The 16344-nt window shown below is 45.8% G+C and overlaps 1 protein-coding gene across 1 annotated transcript in view; it reads right to left on the bottom strand.

The window, feature by feature from the left end:
• LOC143923557 (putative methyltransferase DDB_G0268948) overlaps positions 1 to 16344 on the bottom strand; it is a 37935-nt gene that overhangs the window by 14039 nt on the left and 7552 nt on the right. Inside the window, exons 3-6 of the mRNA XM_077447323.1 lie at positions 12385 to 12545; positions 11686 to 11788; positions 10257 to 10367; positions 6289 to 6389 (exon numbers count right to left, since the gene is read on the bottom strand). Of these exons, the coding sequence (XP_077303449.1) occupies positions 6289 to 6389; positions 10257 to 10367; positions 11686 to 11788; positions 12385 to 12545 (476 nt within the window). The remainder of the gene's footprint in view (positions 1 to 6288; positions 6390 to 10256; positions 10368 to 11685; positions 11789 to 12384; positions 12546 to 16344) is intronic.

The raw sequence follows: 16344 nt of genomic DNA, 5'->3' as shown, positions 1-16344 counted from the left end.
AAGGACTGCTGCAGTATAGGGCAGCGGTCAGCAGTAGTGCACGGCAACCCTATGTATTGTGGACCGATAGCGGTCCTTACAGAACAGCAGACTGTACCGCACCCAAGCCTATGTACCGTAGCACCCTAGACAGACCAAGTTACCAGTCCTGATAAAGAGCTTTGTGGAACAAGTGAGTTGTGAATGATTAGCAGACTGCAGCAGAAGGGCAGCAGTCAAGTATAATATTCTTTCTATATTTGGAAGAAAGAATATTATACGTGTACAAGCCTATTACCGTACCACTGATACCAGTCCTGAAAAGAACCTTTGTGGAACTAATAGTAACAGCAAGTCTTTAAAATTATCCTCACTGCCTGACACACTGCTTCCTGCCTGTCCCTATACAAATTGGCAAAAAAGAGTAGGCTGGAACGATTAGCTGGAACAGCTCTTTTGTGGACCTGATAGTAACAGCTAATGATGATGATGATGATGATGATGAAGAAAGACTAATCTGGCTGAGCTGTCCCTAAAATAGCAGCATACAGCGCTCTGTCCCTTTATCTAAACTGACAAAAGAAACTCAGGCTGCTGACCTAACACCTATACCAGTCCTGAAAAGAACTTTTGTGTACCAAATAGCTAGCGTTTTCTCTGTCCCTACTCCACACAGGATCCTTTCCCTACAGTGACAGAAGAAAGAATGTAAAATGGCCACCGGATCGGGTGTATTTATAGGTTAGGGGGAATGTCCAAGTGTCCATGAGCTGTCATGTCTCAATTGGTTGTCCTGTAACACATGATAAACGTGTCACGAAAGGTTAAAGTTCTTGTATACATTAAACACGTAAGTCCGCCGGGGCGAACGACGGAAAAAGGCGTTCGAACCCGCGGACGGCGAAAGTCGGAAATTCGCCGCGAAACGACCGCCGGGCGAACCGTTCGGCCATCACTAAGTTATAGAAAACAAATGCAATCTTTACATTCCTATTATCAGATATTTATATAGTGGGATCCTATGCTGTGGCGCTGTACAAGTGACATGAAGGATGAATAATACAGATAATATCAATACATACAAGCCTGATGACTAATTTCAGCTTCTGCAGCAAATAGAAAGTATACTGTATGTTAGTAATACATTAAAGCCCAACTCTGGGAAATGTGAAAAGCCTTCCTTGCAGTGGGTGCCTGCGATATGTGCCAATCTCGCCACATATCAGCGAGATTCAAACCCTGCGAGCACCGTCGCGGGAGCCAGCACCGAGCCGGCTCACATCAGGAAAGGTAAAATGTTTATTTTCCTTTCCCGATGAACGACAAGCATTAGTGACATTGAAGCTGTGTTCACACTGGTGCGGGGATCCGACTTGGTTTCCTGCCAATACCAGGCACTGTATTTGGTATGAATCTTAAGGGAGAACTCCACGCCAAATTTTAAATAAAAAAACGGCATGGGTTCCCCCTCAAGAGGCATACCAGGCCCTTAGGTCTGGTATGGATTTTAAGGGGAACCCCCCTACGCCGAAAAAATCCATACCAGACCCCTATCCGAGCACGCAGCCCGGCCGGTCAGAAAAGGGGGTGGGGACGAGCGAGAGCCCCCCCCTCCTGAGCCGTACCAGGCTGCATGCCCTCAACATGGGGGGGTGGGTGCTTTAGGAAAGGGGGGCGCCCTGCGGCCCCCCCACCCCAAAGCAACTTGTCCCCATGTTGATGAGGACAAGGGCCTCTTCCTGACAACCCTGGCCGTTGGTTGTCGGGGTCTGCGGGCAGGGGGGCTTATCGGAATCCAGGAACCCCCTTTAATAAGGGGGCCCCCAGATCCCGGCCCCCCACCCTATGTGAATGAGTATTGGGTACATCGTACCATTACCCATTCACCTGGGGGGAAAAAAAGTGTCAAAAAAATAAATAAATAAAAAAACACACACTACATGTTTTCAAAGTAATTTATTAGGCAGCTCCGGGGGTCTTCTTCCGACTTCAGAGGTCTTCTCGCCGGGCTCCTCCACTATCTTCTGCTCTTTTGCTAACGGAGGAGCCCGGGTTTCTCCTTAGTCGTTGACGCCGTCCTGGGGTCATCTTCCGACTCCTTCGCGCTCTCTGGCGTCTTCTCCTGCTCTCCGGTTCTTCTGCCGGCTCCTCCGTCATCTTCTTCTAGCTCCTTTGCTAGCAGTGGGGCCGGGCTCCTTCACTAGCAAAAGAGCAGAAGATAGCAGAGGAGCCCGGTGAGAAGACCCCCGAAGTCGGAAGAAGACCCCCCGGAGCTGCCTAATAAATTACTTTGAAAACCTGTGTTGTGTGTGTTTTTTTTTTATTGACACTTTTTTCCCCCAGGTGAATGGGTAGGGGTACGATGTACCCCATACTCATTCACATAGGGTGGGGGGTCCGGGATCTGGGAGCCCCTTATAAAAAGGGGGCTCCCGGATTCCGATAAGCCCCCCACCCTCAGACCCCGACAACCAACGGCCAGGGTTGTCGGGAAGAGGCCCCTGTCCTCATTAACATGGGGACAAGGTGCTTTGGGCTGAGGGGCCCACAGGGCACCCCCTTCCCCAAAGCACCCACCCCCCCCCCATGTTGAGGGCATGCGGCCTTGTATGGCTCAGGAAGGGGGAGGGTGCTCGCTCATCCCCAACCCCTTTCCTGACCGGCCGAGCTCCGTGCTCGGATAGGGGTCTGGTATGGATTTCGGCGTGGGGGGGGGGGGTTGTCCTTAAAATTCATACCAGACCTAAGGGCCTGATATGCCCCTGGAGGGGAAGCCATGGCGGCTCTATTAGAGAGGCGACATTGTCGCGTCTCTCTCGCGCTGGCTGCAATAGGACATTTTCCTATTGTGGCCAGCGCGAGATGCACAGTGCCCTGTCGTGCTGGAAACACAATCTCGCGGTCAGGAACTCTAGGGGAGAATAAGCTTTTCTCCTTACCTGATCCTCCACCCCCCTGGCAGATGGCACTCCCCTATGCTCTAGTAGTGGGCTGTCTCTTATGCTCAATTTAAGGCTATGGACCCCATATCAGCCTTGATAATGACAGGACCTTAGAATGCTGGAGTGTGAGGTAGAAGACCCTGAGGACGAGCCTAGCAGCGCGAAGGATTGAGTACATAAATCTTTTTTGTTCCCTAGGTCTAATTGAGCAAATAACCCTTGTAATGTGGGAGCAGCCACACTGAAAGGGATCATTTTTTTATGTTTCCTGGAGTTGGGCTTCAAATTAAAAATGAGATCCCAGATGTGGCAATCTTACGATCTACCCCAGCCAAAGAGTAGGGACATCGGGTCAGAGAATAATTAAGCCATGTATGTGTATGCCTAGGCAGCAGCTCATAAGGGGTGCAGCCCCCACCCCCAATCCATGCGCCCGGGCCCCTATTCTCCATGCAGGGCACTGATGCATGGATTGCAATGTTTTTTTTTTTTGAAGCACATGATGAGAGCCTGAGGCTCTAATTGGCTTCAAAAAGGGTGGGCTCGGAGCGCAGAGTATTGCACTCCGAGCCCACCCACTTGTGTGACACTAGCAAATGAATATTTGCTAATGTCTTCCTGCTTCTCCCCCAGGGCTCTCTTCCCAGGCAATCAGGAAGCGGGTCCCTGAGACCCGATTGGGGGTGGGGGGGGGGGGTGGGGAGAAGCAACCACTGGGTATCGGCAGGAGATGCAGGGGGAAGCTGCCAAAGCCACAACCCAGATGGGGTAAGTGTGGGGTCAGCAGGCAGAATGGGCAATCGATCCAGCGAAGGCAGGGGGTGGGTGGGGTTGTTTGGGCTTAGCGAGGAAGCCAGAGTTGTTTTCCGCCCCCTGTGTTGCATATTATATATTTTATTAATGATTTTCACCATCAGATTAGTTTTAACAGAAATCAGGTTGGATTTGAGTGGATGCTTCTCAAACTAATGCCTTAGTAACAAGTACACAGGCTGTCCTCAAACAATGGGAACTTACAGTGGTGTGAAAAAGTGTTTGCCCCCTTCCTCATTTCCTGTTCCTTTGCATGTTTGTCACACTTAAGTGTTTCGGAACATCAAACCAATTGAAACAATAGTCAAGGACAACACAAGTAAACACAAAATGCAATTTGTAAATGAAGGTGTTTATTATTAAAGGTGAAAAAAAATCCAAACCATCATGGCCCTGTGTGAAAAAGTGATTGCCCCCCTTGTTAAAACATACTATAACTGTGGTTGTCCACACCTGAGTTCAATTTCTCTAGCCACACCCAGGCCTGATTATTGCCACACCTGTTCACAATCAAGGCATCACTTAAATGGGAGCTGCTTGACACAGTAAGGTCCACCAGAAGATCCTTAAAAGCTACACATCATGCCGAGACCCAAAGAAATTCAGGAACAATTGAGAAAGAAAGTAATTGAGATCTATCAGTCTGGAAAGGGTTATAAAGCCATTTCCAAAGCTTTGGGAATCCAGCGAACCACAGTGAGAGCCATTATCCACAAATGGCGAAGACATGGAACAGTGGTGAACCTTCCCAGGAGTGGCCAGCCGCCCAAAATTACCCCAAGAGCGCAGCGACGACTCATCCAAGAGGTCACAAAAGACCCCACAACAACGTCCAAGGAACTGCAGGCCTCACTTGCCTCAGTTAAGGTCAGCGTTCATGCCTCCACCATCAGGAAAAGACTGGGCAAAAATGGCCTGCATGGCAGAGTTCCAAGGAGAAAACCACTGCTGAGCAAAAAGAACATCAAAGCTCGTCTCAATTTCTCCACAACACATCTTGATGATCCCCAAGACTTTTGGGACAACATTCTGTGGACCGATGAGACAAAAGTGGAACTCTTTGGAAGGTGTGTGTCCAAGTATATCTGGCGTAGAAGGAACACTGCATTTCATAAAAAGAACATTATACCAACAGTAAAATATGGTGGTGGTAGTGTGATGGTCTGGGGCTGTTTTGCTGCTTCAGGACCTGGAAGACTTGCCGTGATAAAAGGAACTATGAATTCTGCTGTCTACCAAGAGATCCTGAAGGAGAATGTCCGACCATCTGTTCGTGTACTCAAGCTGAAACGAACTTGGGTTCTGCAGCAGGACAATGATCCTAAACACACCAGCAAGTCCACCACCGAATGGCTGAAGAAAAACAAAATGAAGACTTTGGGGTGGCCTAGCCAAAGTCCTGACCTGAATCCTATTGAGATGTTGTGGTATGACCTTAAAAAGGCCGTTCATGCTCGAAAACCCTCTAATGTAACTGAATTAGGACAATTCTGCAAAGATGAGTGGGCCAAAATTCCTCCAGGACGCTGTAAAAGCCTCATTGCACGTTATCGCAAACGCTTGGTTGCAGTTGTTGCTGCTAAGGGTGGCCCAACCAGTTATTAGGTTTAGGGGGCAATCACTTTTTCACACAGGGCCATGATGGTTTGGATTTTTTTTCACCTTTAATAATAAACACCTTCATTTACAAATTGCATTTTGTGTTTACTTGTGTTGTCCTTGACTATTGTTTAAATTGGTTTGATGTTCCGAAACACTTAAGTGTGACAAACATGCAAAGGAACAGGAAATGAGGAAGGGGGCAAACACTTTTTCACACCACTGTACATACCATTGTTGCATTTCAATTGACAGTTTCAGCAGTCTATTGTCTCTATAGATCAGCCATTCTCAACTAGGGTTCCGTGGAGCCCTGGGGTTCCTCCAGAGGTTGCTAGGGGTTCCTTGAGCTGTGGCTGATGAACCACCTATTTGCTGATGCCTATGGGATTCAAGGTTCAGCACCACTTAGCAAAGCCAGCAGCATGACACCAAATATAATTTTAGCTGTCTTGAAGGGTGGCATTCTGAGCACCACCTTAAGGAGGGCCCTTCTTCCTATTAATGACCAATATAAGGGGCATTGTCCCCTTTGAGCCCTGATGAATTGGTTTTAATAAGGGTTCCTCAAGACATGAACATTTTTCTTGGGGGGTTCCTCTAGGGTTAAAAGGTTGAGAAAGCCTTCTCTAGATAAACCTATGGTATGTATGATACCAGAGTGCCATCTTGAGGTAGAATTTGAGAGTGCCTCTCTAATTGAAAGCTACAGAGATTTTTTTTTGTAATTCAGTTGTTATGGTATAGCAAAAAATAAAAAATAAAAAAAAAACTGTAAATCATCAGATTAGATTGTTCTATTCCTTAAAAGAAAATATTAAAATGAACCCTTTAAGCAATTTCTGAAAAGATTTGGCAGTAAATTCCCAACATTCAGAACCCCTTAAAGGGCCGGGGGAGCCGGTGACCAGAGGTTACCACATATCAGATGACTGATATATAAAAGCAGTCGGACCTTCTTTTGTCGGGGTACGGGATGGCTTCATACATCTCATTGTATGCAGTCTTCATATTGATAATCTTCTCATGGTGATAGGAGGCCAAAATATTCATCACCTGAAAACAAGTGACATTTTTGTCTTTACACATGGAGATATTTTTCAATAAATAATTATTTTCATAATTGACCTGCATTTAAAAAGGAGGGTCCACATTAAAACCCAATTAAACCTCCAGTTTAAACCGGCTAAATAACTCCCGGCTGTATCAAAATGTGCAAATTCTTACACTTCGTTTTCTTTACAAAGCAGCTACAGTCTGAATAGAAAAGCCTGTCCCCTGCCAGCAGCTGAAAAGATGAACCTTTGCTCTGTGTGTCCAGCTTGGCCCAGTTAAGTCAGACCCACAGCTCTGCAATCAGTAAAGCTCATGCGCCCTACTGATTGGAAAGCCATGGCTCTGACCAGTGGAAGCTGGTACTCCTTGGAGGGGGGGGGCAAACAAACCACTCGCTACCCCCCTGGTCAGTCTGTCAAACCCCCATTCGATCAGCAAACCCCATTTAGGTCATGGGCCAGCTTCTCCTGCTCAGCATCTTCCCCTGTGCCGCCTCCTCCACAGCGGCCAATACGATCCCTTCTCCTCTCTGCCAATCGGGTCTCAGGACCCGCTCTGATTGGCCGGGAGGAGAATCAGGAAGACAATAGCAAATATTAAATTTGCTATTGTCACACAACCGGATGGGCTCGGAGTGCAATGAGCCTACCCTTTTTTTAAGCCAATTAGAGCCTCAGGCTCTAATAAAAAAACAAACAAAAAAAACCCTGATTGAAATCCATGCGTCTGGCGCCCTGTATGTAGATTAGGGGTCGTATGCATGGATTAGGGGGGGCGGAGCCCCTGTGCCCCGTATGGATGGGCCCACTGGCTCTGCCTCAGCATGTCAGGTGCCCGACCTCTGCATAGAGCCCGCTGCTTCTACACAGAGGGCAAGCGTTCTTCTCTGCTACCAGGGGACAGGCTTTTCTACTCGGACTATGGCTGCTTTTTCTGCTTATAAGACATTGTTCACCTTTTTATTTTGACACACCTGGGATGTATTTCTCTTATTTTACCAAAATGTTCTACTGGGCTTTGAATAGAGCTGGTCACCTACTGCTGAAACATTGGCCGATTCCTGCTGAATTGGCTAAAATTTAGAGCCCTGTCACAATTCCCCCACACACAAATTTGAAGCATTAATGGACAAATTAAAGCCGAACTCCAGAAAAAAAAAAAAAAAAGTCCTCCCTTGCATTCGGTCTACCCTGGCACTACAAGGGTTAGTTGCTAGGGGGGCCCTCAAAAAGCAATTTTATTTACCCAATTTAAAATTAAAAGTTAAAAAAACAAAATAATGTAACTCTACCCCCGAAGGAGCTGCTGGTTAAATTTGGGCTTACCGTTACCTTCCGTTCTCCTCATTTCACGTCTAGGGGTGTCCCGTGGTAAGTGGCCCAGTAACTCGAGAGACCGATAACAGATCCACTTGAATGGATTTTATTTGCAAAACGTGGACAATCAACAGTCTCTTAAATTGGGATCAGAGGGTTGAAAAGAAAGTTCAGGTACTCTTAGTGTCAAAGTCAAAATGTTGAAGAACTTGCTTACTTTGACTGCATCCAGAGAATAGCCATTCACAACTGGATGATCACTCAAGTTGGACAGTCCCTCTCACAAGGCCTAGCAGCTAACAAGGTGCTTACTCAGGAACAAGTCTCTGCCACAGACGTAGCTACACATAGGAAAACTAAACTTGAAGAACACTTGTAGGATACCTGGATCTTTCAGCCAGCTTGGCGATATCCACGAGACCATATTCTCTTGGGTACTTCAGCCCTTCCAGGCTCTAAGAAGCCAACCCGTACGTGGTCTTCTTCTGAAGAGTCCTCCCCTGGAATGCTTGAAGTACACTGGTTCTCTCCCAAACCGGAGACGGCACCCATCCACCTCTGAATCCTCCTTTAGTTTTCTTGCCTCGTGCTAGCCAGCCCCGATACATCAAAATCGGGTGGATCCGCACCCCAGGCCATAGCCTTCCTGGGGGCTGGTCAGGAGGACCAGGACCATGAAGTCAGCACATCATACTGGACCAGAACCCAGAACCACATGACATCCGCATCTTAATTACCTTCTCCCTGAAAGCACAGCGAGAGGGCCACTCCCACTGGGCGGGCTCCGAGAGAGAGTAACTTAAGCACCTAACCAGACCACAGTTCCATGCCTGCCAGAAGGGACAGCGCCCCCTGTGGCCAGGCTGAACATCTCACAGTCCAGTCAGACTGATGCTGAAGTCTAAATTTAGACAATTGTACCCAAACCAAACTGCAGTTCAGGTATAACCTTAACTTTGACTTAACTTCAGGAGCCGCCGCTACAATAACAAACAATAGTAGGAGACAGGGCAAGGGTACATTTTTTTTGTTAGGCTTTTAAATAAAAAAAAAAAAAAAAAAGAGAGACTATAATATGTGCCATACATTTCAATTCATCTCACTCCAGAAGACTGAGGACATCTAGTGGTAGTATTAGATTACTGCGGGGGTGCGGTTGACAATCTTTGCAGAGAGAGATGATTTTTAACCACTTCAGCCCCAAAATGGATTTGCCCCCCTTAATGACCAGGCCATTTTTTTGTGATAAAGCACTACTTCACTTTAACTGCGCGGTTGTGTGACGCTGCACCCAAATAAAATTGACATATTTTTCCCCCACAAATAGAGCTTACGTTTGGTGGCATTTTATCACCTCTATGGTATTTTTTGCGCTATTAATTAAAAAAAGCAATAAGCGTATATTGATTGGTTTGCACAAAAGTTATAGCATCTACAAAATAGAGGATAGATTTATGTCATTTTTATAATTTTTTTTTTTACTACTAAATGGCGGTGCTCTGCGATTTTTAGCGGAACTGGGACATTGCAGCAGACAGCTCAGACACTTCTTTTGGGACCATTGAGATTTATACTGCGATCAGAGATAAAAATAGCCACTGATTACTGTATAAATGTCACTGGCAGGGAAGGGGTTAACACTAGGGGGCAATCAAGGGGTTAAGTGTTCCCTAGGGAGGTGTTTCTAACTGTAGGAGGATGTGACTGACTAGGGGAAGAGTGAAAGGGAGCAAGGGGGAGAGGGAAACCACGCCGTTCCTGATCACTAGGAACAGCAGCTCTCTCTACTCTCCTGTCAGAATGGGGATCTGTCTTTTACATTGAAAGATTCCCATTCTGGCTCTGAGAAGCGGTCATGGGTGGCCGGCGGACATCGTAAATGCCGAAAGAAAGATAGAAAGAAAGAAAGAACGAACACTTGCAAACTGCACAGTCTATTTGCCTTTAATAAATAAACCCTAATGTATCGATATATGCACAACTATTAGCTTATTTAAAAGTGTTACTAAACCCAGAACAGTAAGATCAGTCTGTATATTCAGTACAGCATGCTTGTTAAGCTCACTGTGGAACCCAAGGGGTTCTCAGTAAGTTCAAAAATGAATAATTTACAAGTAGCTCCTGATTAATATTGTATTTAAAGCAAATATCTTAAGACACAGAAATACTGAATCTGATAAAAGTTTAAATCAGATCACACAAGGTACCAACATATACTATATTCATACCGAGGGGCTACCAGCACACCTCCAGTACAATGCACAGCCACTTTCCGACCAATGGAAAGAAATATTGTACATGGAGTGGGCGGGGCATAGCTCTGACTTTGGAATCAGTCAGCATTTGCATATTGAGTGTCCCAGACCTGGAAGCCCCCAGAGTGCTCGGCACAGTGAAGAAAGGGGAGTGCAGACGACTGCTTCCAAACTCTTATACTGGATTTTATATCATGCCAGGCTTACTTATCTCTCACAAATACAAGAGCGATATCTCAGACAAGGCAGCATGTAAGACAAGGGACACTGAAAACACAAAGATATTCTGTACTTACCTCTGAAAAGACCTCAGTCATCTGTTCTGAGCAGTCCTTGTAGTGAATTTCAATATTGGGAAAGTAGGTGAAGATAGCAAGAGAGCCTCCTGGCTTTAAGACCCGATCGACCTGAAATGAGGACATCTACATTAATATATCAGCAAAAAAGTGTGCCCTTCACTGATGAAATACTGATTTTATTTAAAAAATAAATAAATAAAAAACATTTAAACTGTATATTCTAGCATATAGAGTTCAGTGATTTGGGGGAATATAATGGATAGCACAGTGTATAGCGTGTAGATGCTCAGAGTATGTATTATATAGCACAGGGTATATAGTGTAGCCATTCAGTGTATGTAATATATAGCCAGGGCCTGACTGGCCTACCGGGAAATTTCCCAGAAGGCCGCCTGCCCTGGGGCCACTTTGTGCTGCGGCTGCAGTGCGCCTCTCCCCTCTGTCCTCCTCCTCTTGTGGAGCTGGGTCTGTGTGTACGGCGGTGATGTAACAAGGTCCCTCCCCCCTAGACCGGATCGTGTGATAGTCTTCTATGGAACACTGATTGAATCCGTGTTCCGCCTATCACACAAGCCAGTCTAGGGGGGGTGGGACCTTGTTACATCACCACCATACACACACCCAGCTCCATGACATACAGTGGGGCGAAGGACGATGTGTGCTCAATCCAGGAAATGGTGAGGCTGCAATTATGGGCACAGAGAGGCTCCAGTGGTGGGTCCACAGAGACTGCAATTTGTGGGCACAGAGATGCTCCAGTGGTTGGCACACAGAGGAGGCAATTTGTGGGCACAGATGCTGCAATTGATGGGCACAGAGGCTGCAATTGATGGGTACAGCGAGGCTGCATTGATGGGCACAGAGAGAGTGCATTTGACGGTCACTGGTGAGGTTGAATTGATCTCTTGTATCATGTCTGCCTACTCTGGCCATCTCTTGTTCCATGTCTGCAGTCTCTGAGGGGGGAGTCTGGAGAGGAATCAAGAGTGGGAGTGATGCCAGGATGGGGGTCATGGGAGAAGTCAGATGCGTATGGACTGTGGAGAGAAGACTATAGGATCAAACCAGAGCCACCAACCTGGAGCCCATTAACTGAGCCCTGCACAATTTACTTGAGAGGAGGTCAGTGACAGCATCGCCAGGCAAGTCTAAGGGGGGCGTCACTGATGTAAGGGGGGAGTGAATACAAAGGGAGCACTGATATAAAGGTTTCCCTCTTATATCAGTAACCCACCCCCTTACCTTTGTGTATTCTTTCTGCAGAAGGTGGTCTCTGGAACCCAGAGCCCCCCCCCCACGTTTCCAGAGTTCCTGGGGTGCCCCTTGATGATTGACCAATCATACCACATTTAACTGGAATTTGCAGCACATTTTACAAGGTGCAGCAGTCAGAAACAATGAATCAAGAAGACTTGTTTGTTTTTACCTCTTTTAGAAACTTCTCAATGTTAAACCAATGGGCAGAAGTGCTCGCTGTTAGTAGATCAACAGAGGCGTCACCAACCGGCATCTCTTCAGCTGGACAGGCACTGCAGAAACAATTAGGTTAGACTTTTAAGGTAGTGACACCATCTGGTTGGATTGAAAGTCCAACCCTGGGCTCTGTGCTTCTGACTTTTCTATCTCATCCCTTCCCAGAGGACACAAAAGGGGTTGGTCTGTTTATAAAGAATTCACAGAAAAATCACCCACTGAATCCTTCACATTCACCTTGTATAGATTACAACGAATGTGTACCAGGCCAATGAGGCAGCCAGTAAACCACCAACAGTGACACATGTACAGTAGCTGTACAGGAAAACGTGCTCCCTAGGAGTTCCTCCCTAGTGGTGAACTGTGTTCATTACACATCAGAAGGTCCTTTTTCGGAATACCCACCAATCATGTTCTTTAGGAAACCCCACCAATGTCCTTTTGGAATACCCGCCAATCACCTCAAAAATGTGCTTTAGGAATACCCACCAGTTACTGCAGGACTATGGCACACTTTGCATGATAAACTTATAGCCCAAAGAGGTCTGTCTATATCAGGAAAGGGGCTACTTGGTTGGTTGTGCTTGCCCAGGCCAAAAGGTTCCTGGTCCTCCCCTAAACATAACTAATGAAACGTTTGGAATGTCCCCACCTGTATGTGACATTGGGTGACACTGTGGCTTTCTTGGCCTCCTCTATCTGAGCCTCACTGATGTCGATTCCGAGAACTTTGTTGACGTACTGAGAGAGAATTCTTGTGTTCTGCCCCGTTCCACAGCCAACGTCCACAGCAAATCCATACGGTTTGTGTAACTAGGAAGACAGAAACATCTTCAAAACACATCACATCACAAGGACACTGGTGTTGTTTTCAGTTTAACCTCTTGCTGCCCACATCATGCTTGTGTGGCCGTAAAGGTGGGCTTTAAAGCCCTCACACTGCACATAGGAGTCCATGGAAAACCAAGATTTCTATGCTGAGAACACGCTCACTGCATGTCCCCAGCATAGTCATAGCTACAGCATAGCCAGCTCTCCATCTCTAGTCCCAATCGGAAGCTGGTGGCACAGGCTTCCAATCATGTGTCCACTGTGAAAGCCCATAACGGCATAAAGACTCATTTAAAGGGATTCCAAAGCTGGGTGGGAAGGGGTTACATTTATAAATGTCATAACAATGATATGATAAAGTTTTTTTATTTGGTTGAAAATAATAACACATTTTTATTTCTTGCTATTGTCACCAATAACTTTAATTTTGTCCTTACTTAAAGTGGACCTTCACTTGAAAGTGAAAATTCTTCTCCTCCTCCTCACTCCCTACTCTGACAGAAATGACGTTTCTTTTTTCTGGGAGCGGGTGCCATTTTTTGACAGACTTGGTGAGAACTATCCAACTTGGCATCACATGTCCCAGGAGGCCGCGGGACCAGTTTTAAAGCGCTGCACCATCTCTCACATGCGCAGTGGGGAGTGGGATTTCCTGAGGAAGTCACAGTCGGCTCCCAACATCAAGTTGGTGGCACCAGGGTCCTGCAACTGTGTGAACTGAGGGTGGGAGGAAAGTGAGGGACTCCAGGGACTGGCAAGTGTCTCGGCCGTGCTACACACTCGGAAAATACATTTTTTTATCATTGTACACAGGGTGTGTGTAGCACATCCAGTCTCTCTGCCCTGCTTCTGGTACCCCCCATCCAGTATAGAGAAAATGCTGGCTTTGATTAACCACTTAAGGACCAGGCCTCTTTTTCAGACTTGGCGTTTTCATGTTTAAAACAGTTTTTTTTGCTAGAAAATTACTTAGAACCCCCAAAAATTTTATATTTTTTTTCTAACACCCTAGAGAATAAAATGGCGGTCATTGAAATACTTTTTTTTACATCGTATTTGCGCAGCGGTCTTACAAGCGCACTTTTTTTTGGAAAAAATGCACTTTGTTGAATAAAAAAAAATAAGACAACAGTAAAATTAGCCCAATTTTTTTTTTATATTGTGAAAGATAATGGTACGCCAAGTAAATTGATACACAACATGTCACGCTTCAAAATTGCGCCCGCTCGTGGAATGGCGTCAAACTTTTAGCCTCAAAAATCTCCATAAGCGACATTTAAAAAATTCTACAGGTTGCATTTTTTGCGTTACAGAGGAGGTCTAGGGCTAGAATTATTGCTCTCGCTCTACCGATCGCGGCGATACCTCACATGTGTGGTTTGACCACCGTTTTCATATGCGGGCACTGCTCACGTATGCGCCCGCTTCTGTGCGCAAGCTCGTGGTGATGGGGTGTTTTTAAAAAAAAAAAATTTTCTTATTTATTTTAATAAATTTTATTTATTTTTACAGTTTAAAAAAAAAAAAAAATGGATCACTTTTATTCCTATTACAAGGAATGTAAACATCCCTTGTAATAGAAAAAAAGCATGACAGGTCCTCTTAAATATGAGATCTGGGGTCAAAAAGTCCTCAGATCTCATATTTGGGCTAAAATGCACCAAAAAAAAAAAAAATAAAAAATATATATATATATATATATATATATATATATATATATATATATACACACCTTTAAGAGGTATGGGCGGAAGTGACGTTTTGACGTCGCTTCCGCCCTCCTATGGTATAGAGACGAGGGGGCCATCTTAGCCTCACTTGTCTCTATGCCTAGCTAGGAAGAGGTCCCGATCGCCTCCGCCGCTACCGACGGCTCCAGTAAGCGGCGGAAGGTGCGGGTGGCACCTCTCCCGCCGCCGATAGCGGTGATCTCGCGGCGAATCCACCGCGGAGACCACCATTATCGTACAGCCGACCGCCGCCTGAAGAGATGGATATCTCGGTTGTGGCAGCAGCTGCTGCCATTACCGAGATATCCCTCTTCAAATATAGGCCTACAATATAAAATGCCAAATTGCCATGCAAAATAATTGTACCGCTTTCAGCACCTAAAATCAGAAATAATAATACCGCCAGGGAGGTTAAGTGAGGCCTCACATAGACTTTAAATAAGGGGAGCTCCCAGGTCTAGATAGTAACATACTTGCATGTTTATTGCATTTGCTTTTTGACTTATATTGTGCTGACGTTCTACATTGGAACGACAGCACAAACTCTGTAACCACCTATTTGCTATATTTTCAGTAAAAGTATTCCTGTTTAAGAGTACAAGTGTGTGGTTTACTGTCTTTCCCCACCAGGTGGAGCCAGAGGATCCGGAGGGATAGACGTAGGTACATTATACTGTTTACACTGTACTGTATAATTATTGCACCACAGCTGTGCCAAGGGGAGAGAGTCATAGTGACATTTACCATGCCAGATGGGGAGTGTGCTGCCCCAACGGGGAATAGAATTGATATAGACTGTTTTCCTAACCATTTTCTATGGACTTTTATATTAAGATCACATGCTGCCATCTAGTGACCTTTTGCGGTAATGCACCTGTTTTCTCAAGTTTAATTTTTCCTGATGTTATGACATGCTTCTTTTATATGTAATACTCCACCCTCCTTACTGTTATTGTACTTCCTTTGTAATGGATGCAGCTACAAGCCACATGTAGCAGGACACATGTATTCTGCATTGTAAGCTGCAGACAATATCTTTTGACTGCATAAATACCACAACCTATTCATCTGTTTGTATCCTGTCATCTGCTGTAACCTGATGTTCAGAATAAAAGCATCTTGTGGATGGAATCAGCTTGAACTCACCACCAAATACCATCTGATGAGGATTGTCCTCAGTGATCTATATCTTATACAGGCCAGGCATAGAGGTCTCACAAGGGATAGTCGCTTCACAACAATCAGGTTCAGCTGGTGGCTGGTGCCGGACACGTCCAACCCTGCGGCGGTTCTGGAGGCTGCAGTGGTCCGTTCTGTGGAGGCCTTAACACATTTACCCCTGCGGGGTCCCAAAGCCCCCTACGATTTGACACCCTCCATGCACACGACTCTAAGGGCCTGGAGGGCGGGACTGGGACTTGAGGGGTTTCCACGGAATGCAATCTCCCCACACGCCCCCCTATGGAACAATCCTACCTTACCCCATCTCTACTCACTACCAGACCTCAAAATATGGGCCAAATGTGGTAGTAAACTCATATCTGACCTCACAACTGGCACAACTATACACCCCTTCAATCACCTGGTATCCCACAATAATGTACCCCCCCTCGCATGTATTCCGATATATGCAGCTGTCTCATGCATTTAAAGCCCAAATATTACCCAATGACACACAAATAGTGCAATCCGATCTGGAAAAGGTCACAAGGTTTGAATGCACCAGGAAGCCGACTTCGGTTCTCTATGCGCACCTCATTAGGGTCTCCTCTCCAGATCTGTCAAAGCTCCGTCAAAGATGGACACAGGACATCCCGGATCTGGACTCCGAGGACTGAGAGGACATGTGGGACTTCCCCTTCAAAATCCTGGTCTCACTTCGAGACCGTCTCATACAATACAAAATACTACACCGGGCATATATTACCCCGTATAGATTGCATAAAATGAGAACCTCCCTGTCCTCGGAATGTTGGAGATTTATTTTATTTTTATTTTTTTTACGCTATGAACCTAAAAAGACCCACAATTTTGAAAAATAAAAAATAATT

Source organism: Lithobates pipiens, unplaced genomic scaffold, assembly GCF_037356315.1.
Source record: "Lithobates pipiens isolate NorthernLeopardFrog02 unplaced genomic scaffold, aLitPip1_a1.2 Scaffold_22, whole genome shotgun sequence".
Lineage (NCBI taxonomy): Eukaryota > Metazoa > Chordata > Amphibia > Anura > Ranidae > Lithobates > Lithobates pipiens.
Note: the sequence above shows the minus strand (reverse complement) of the source record. Positions and strands in the feature narration are given on the sequence as shown.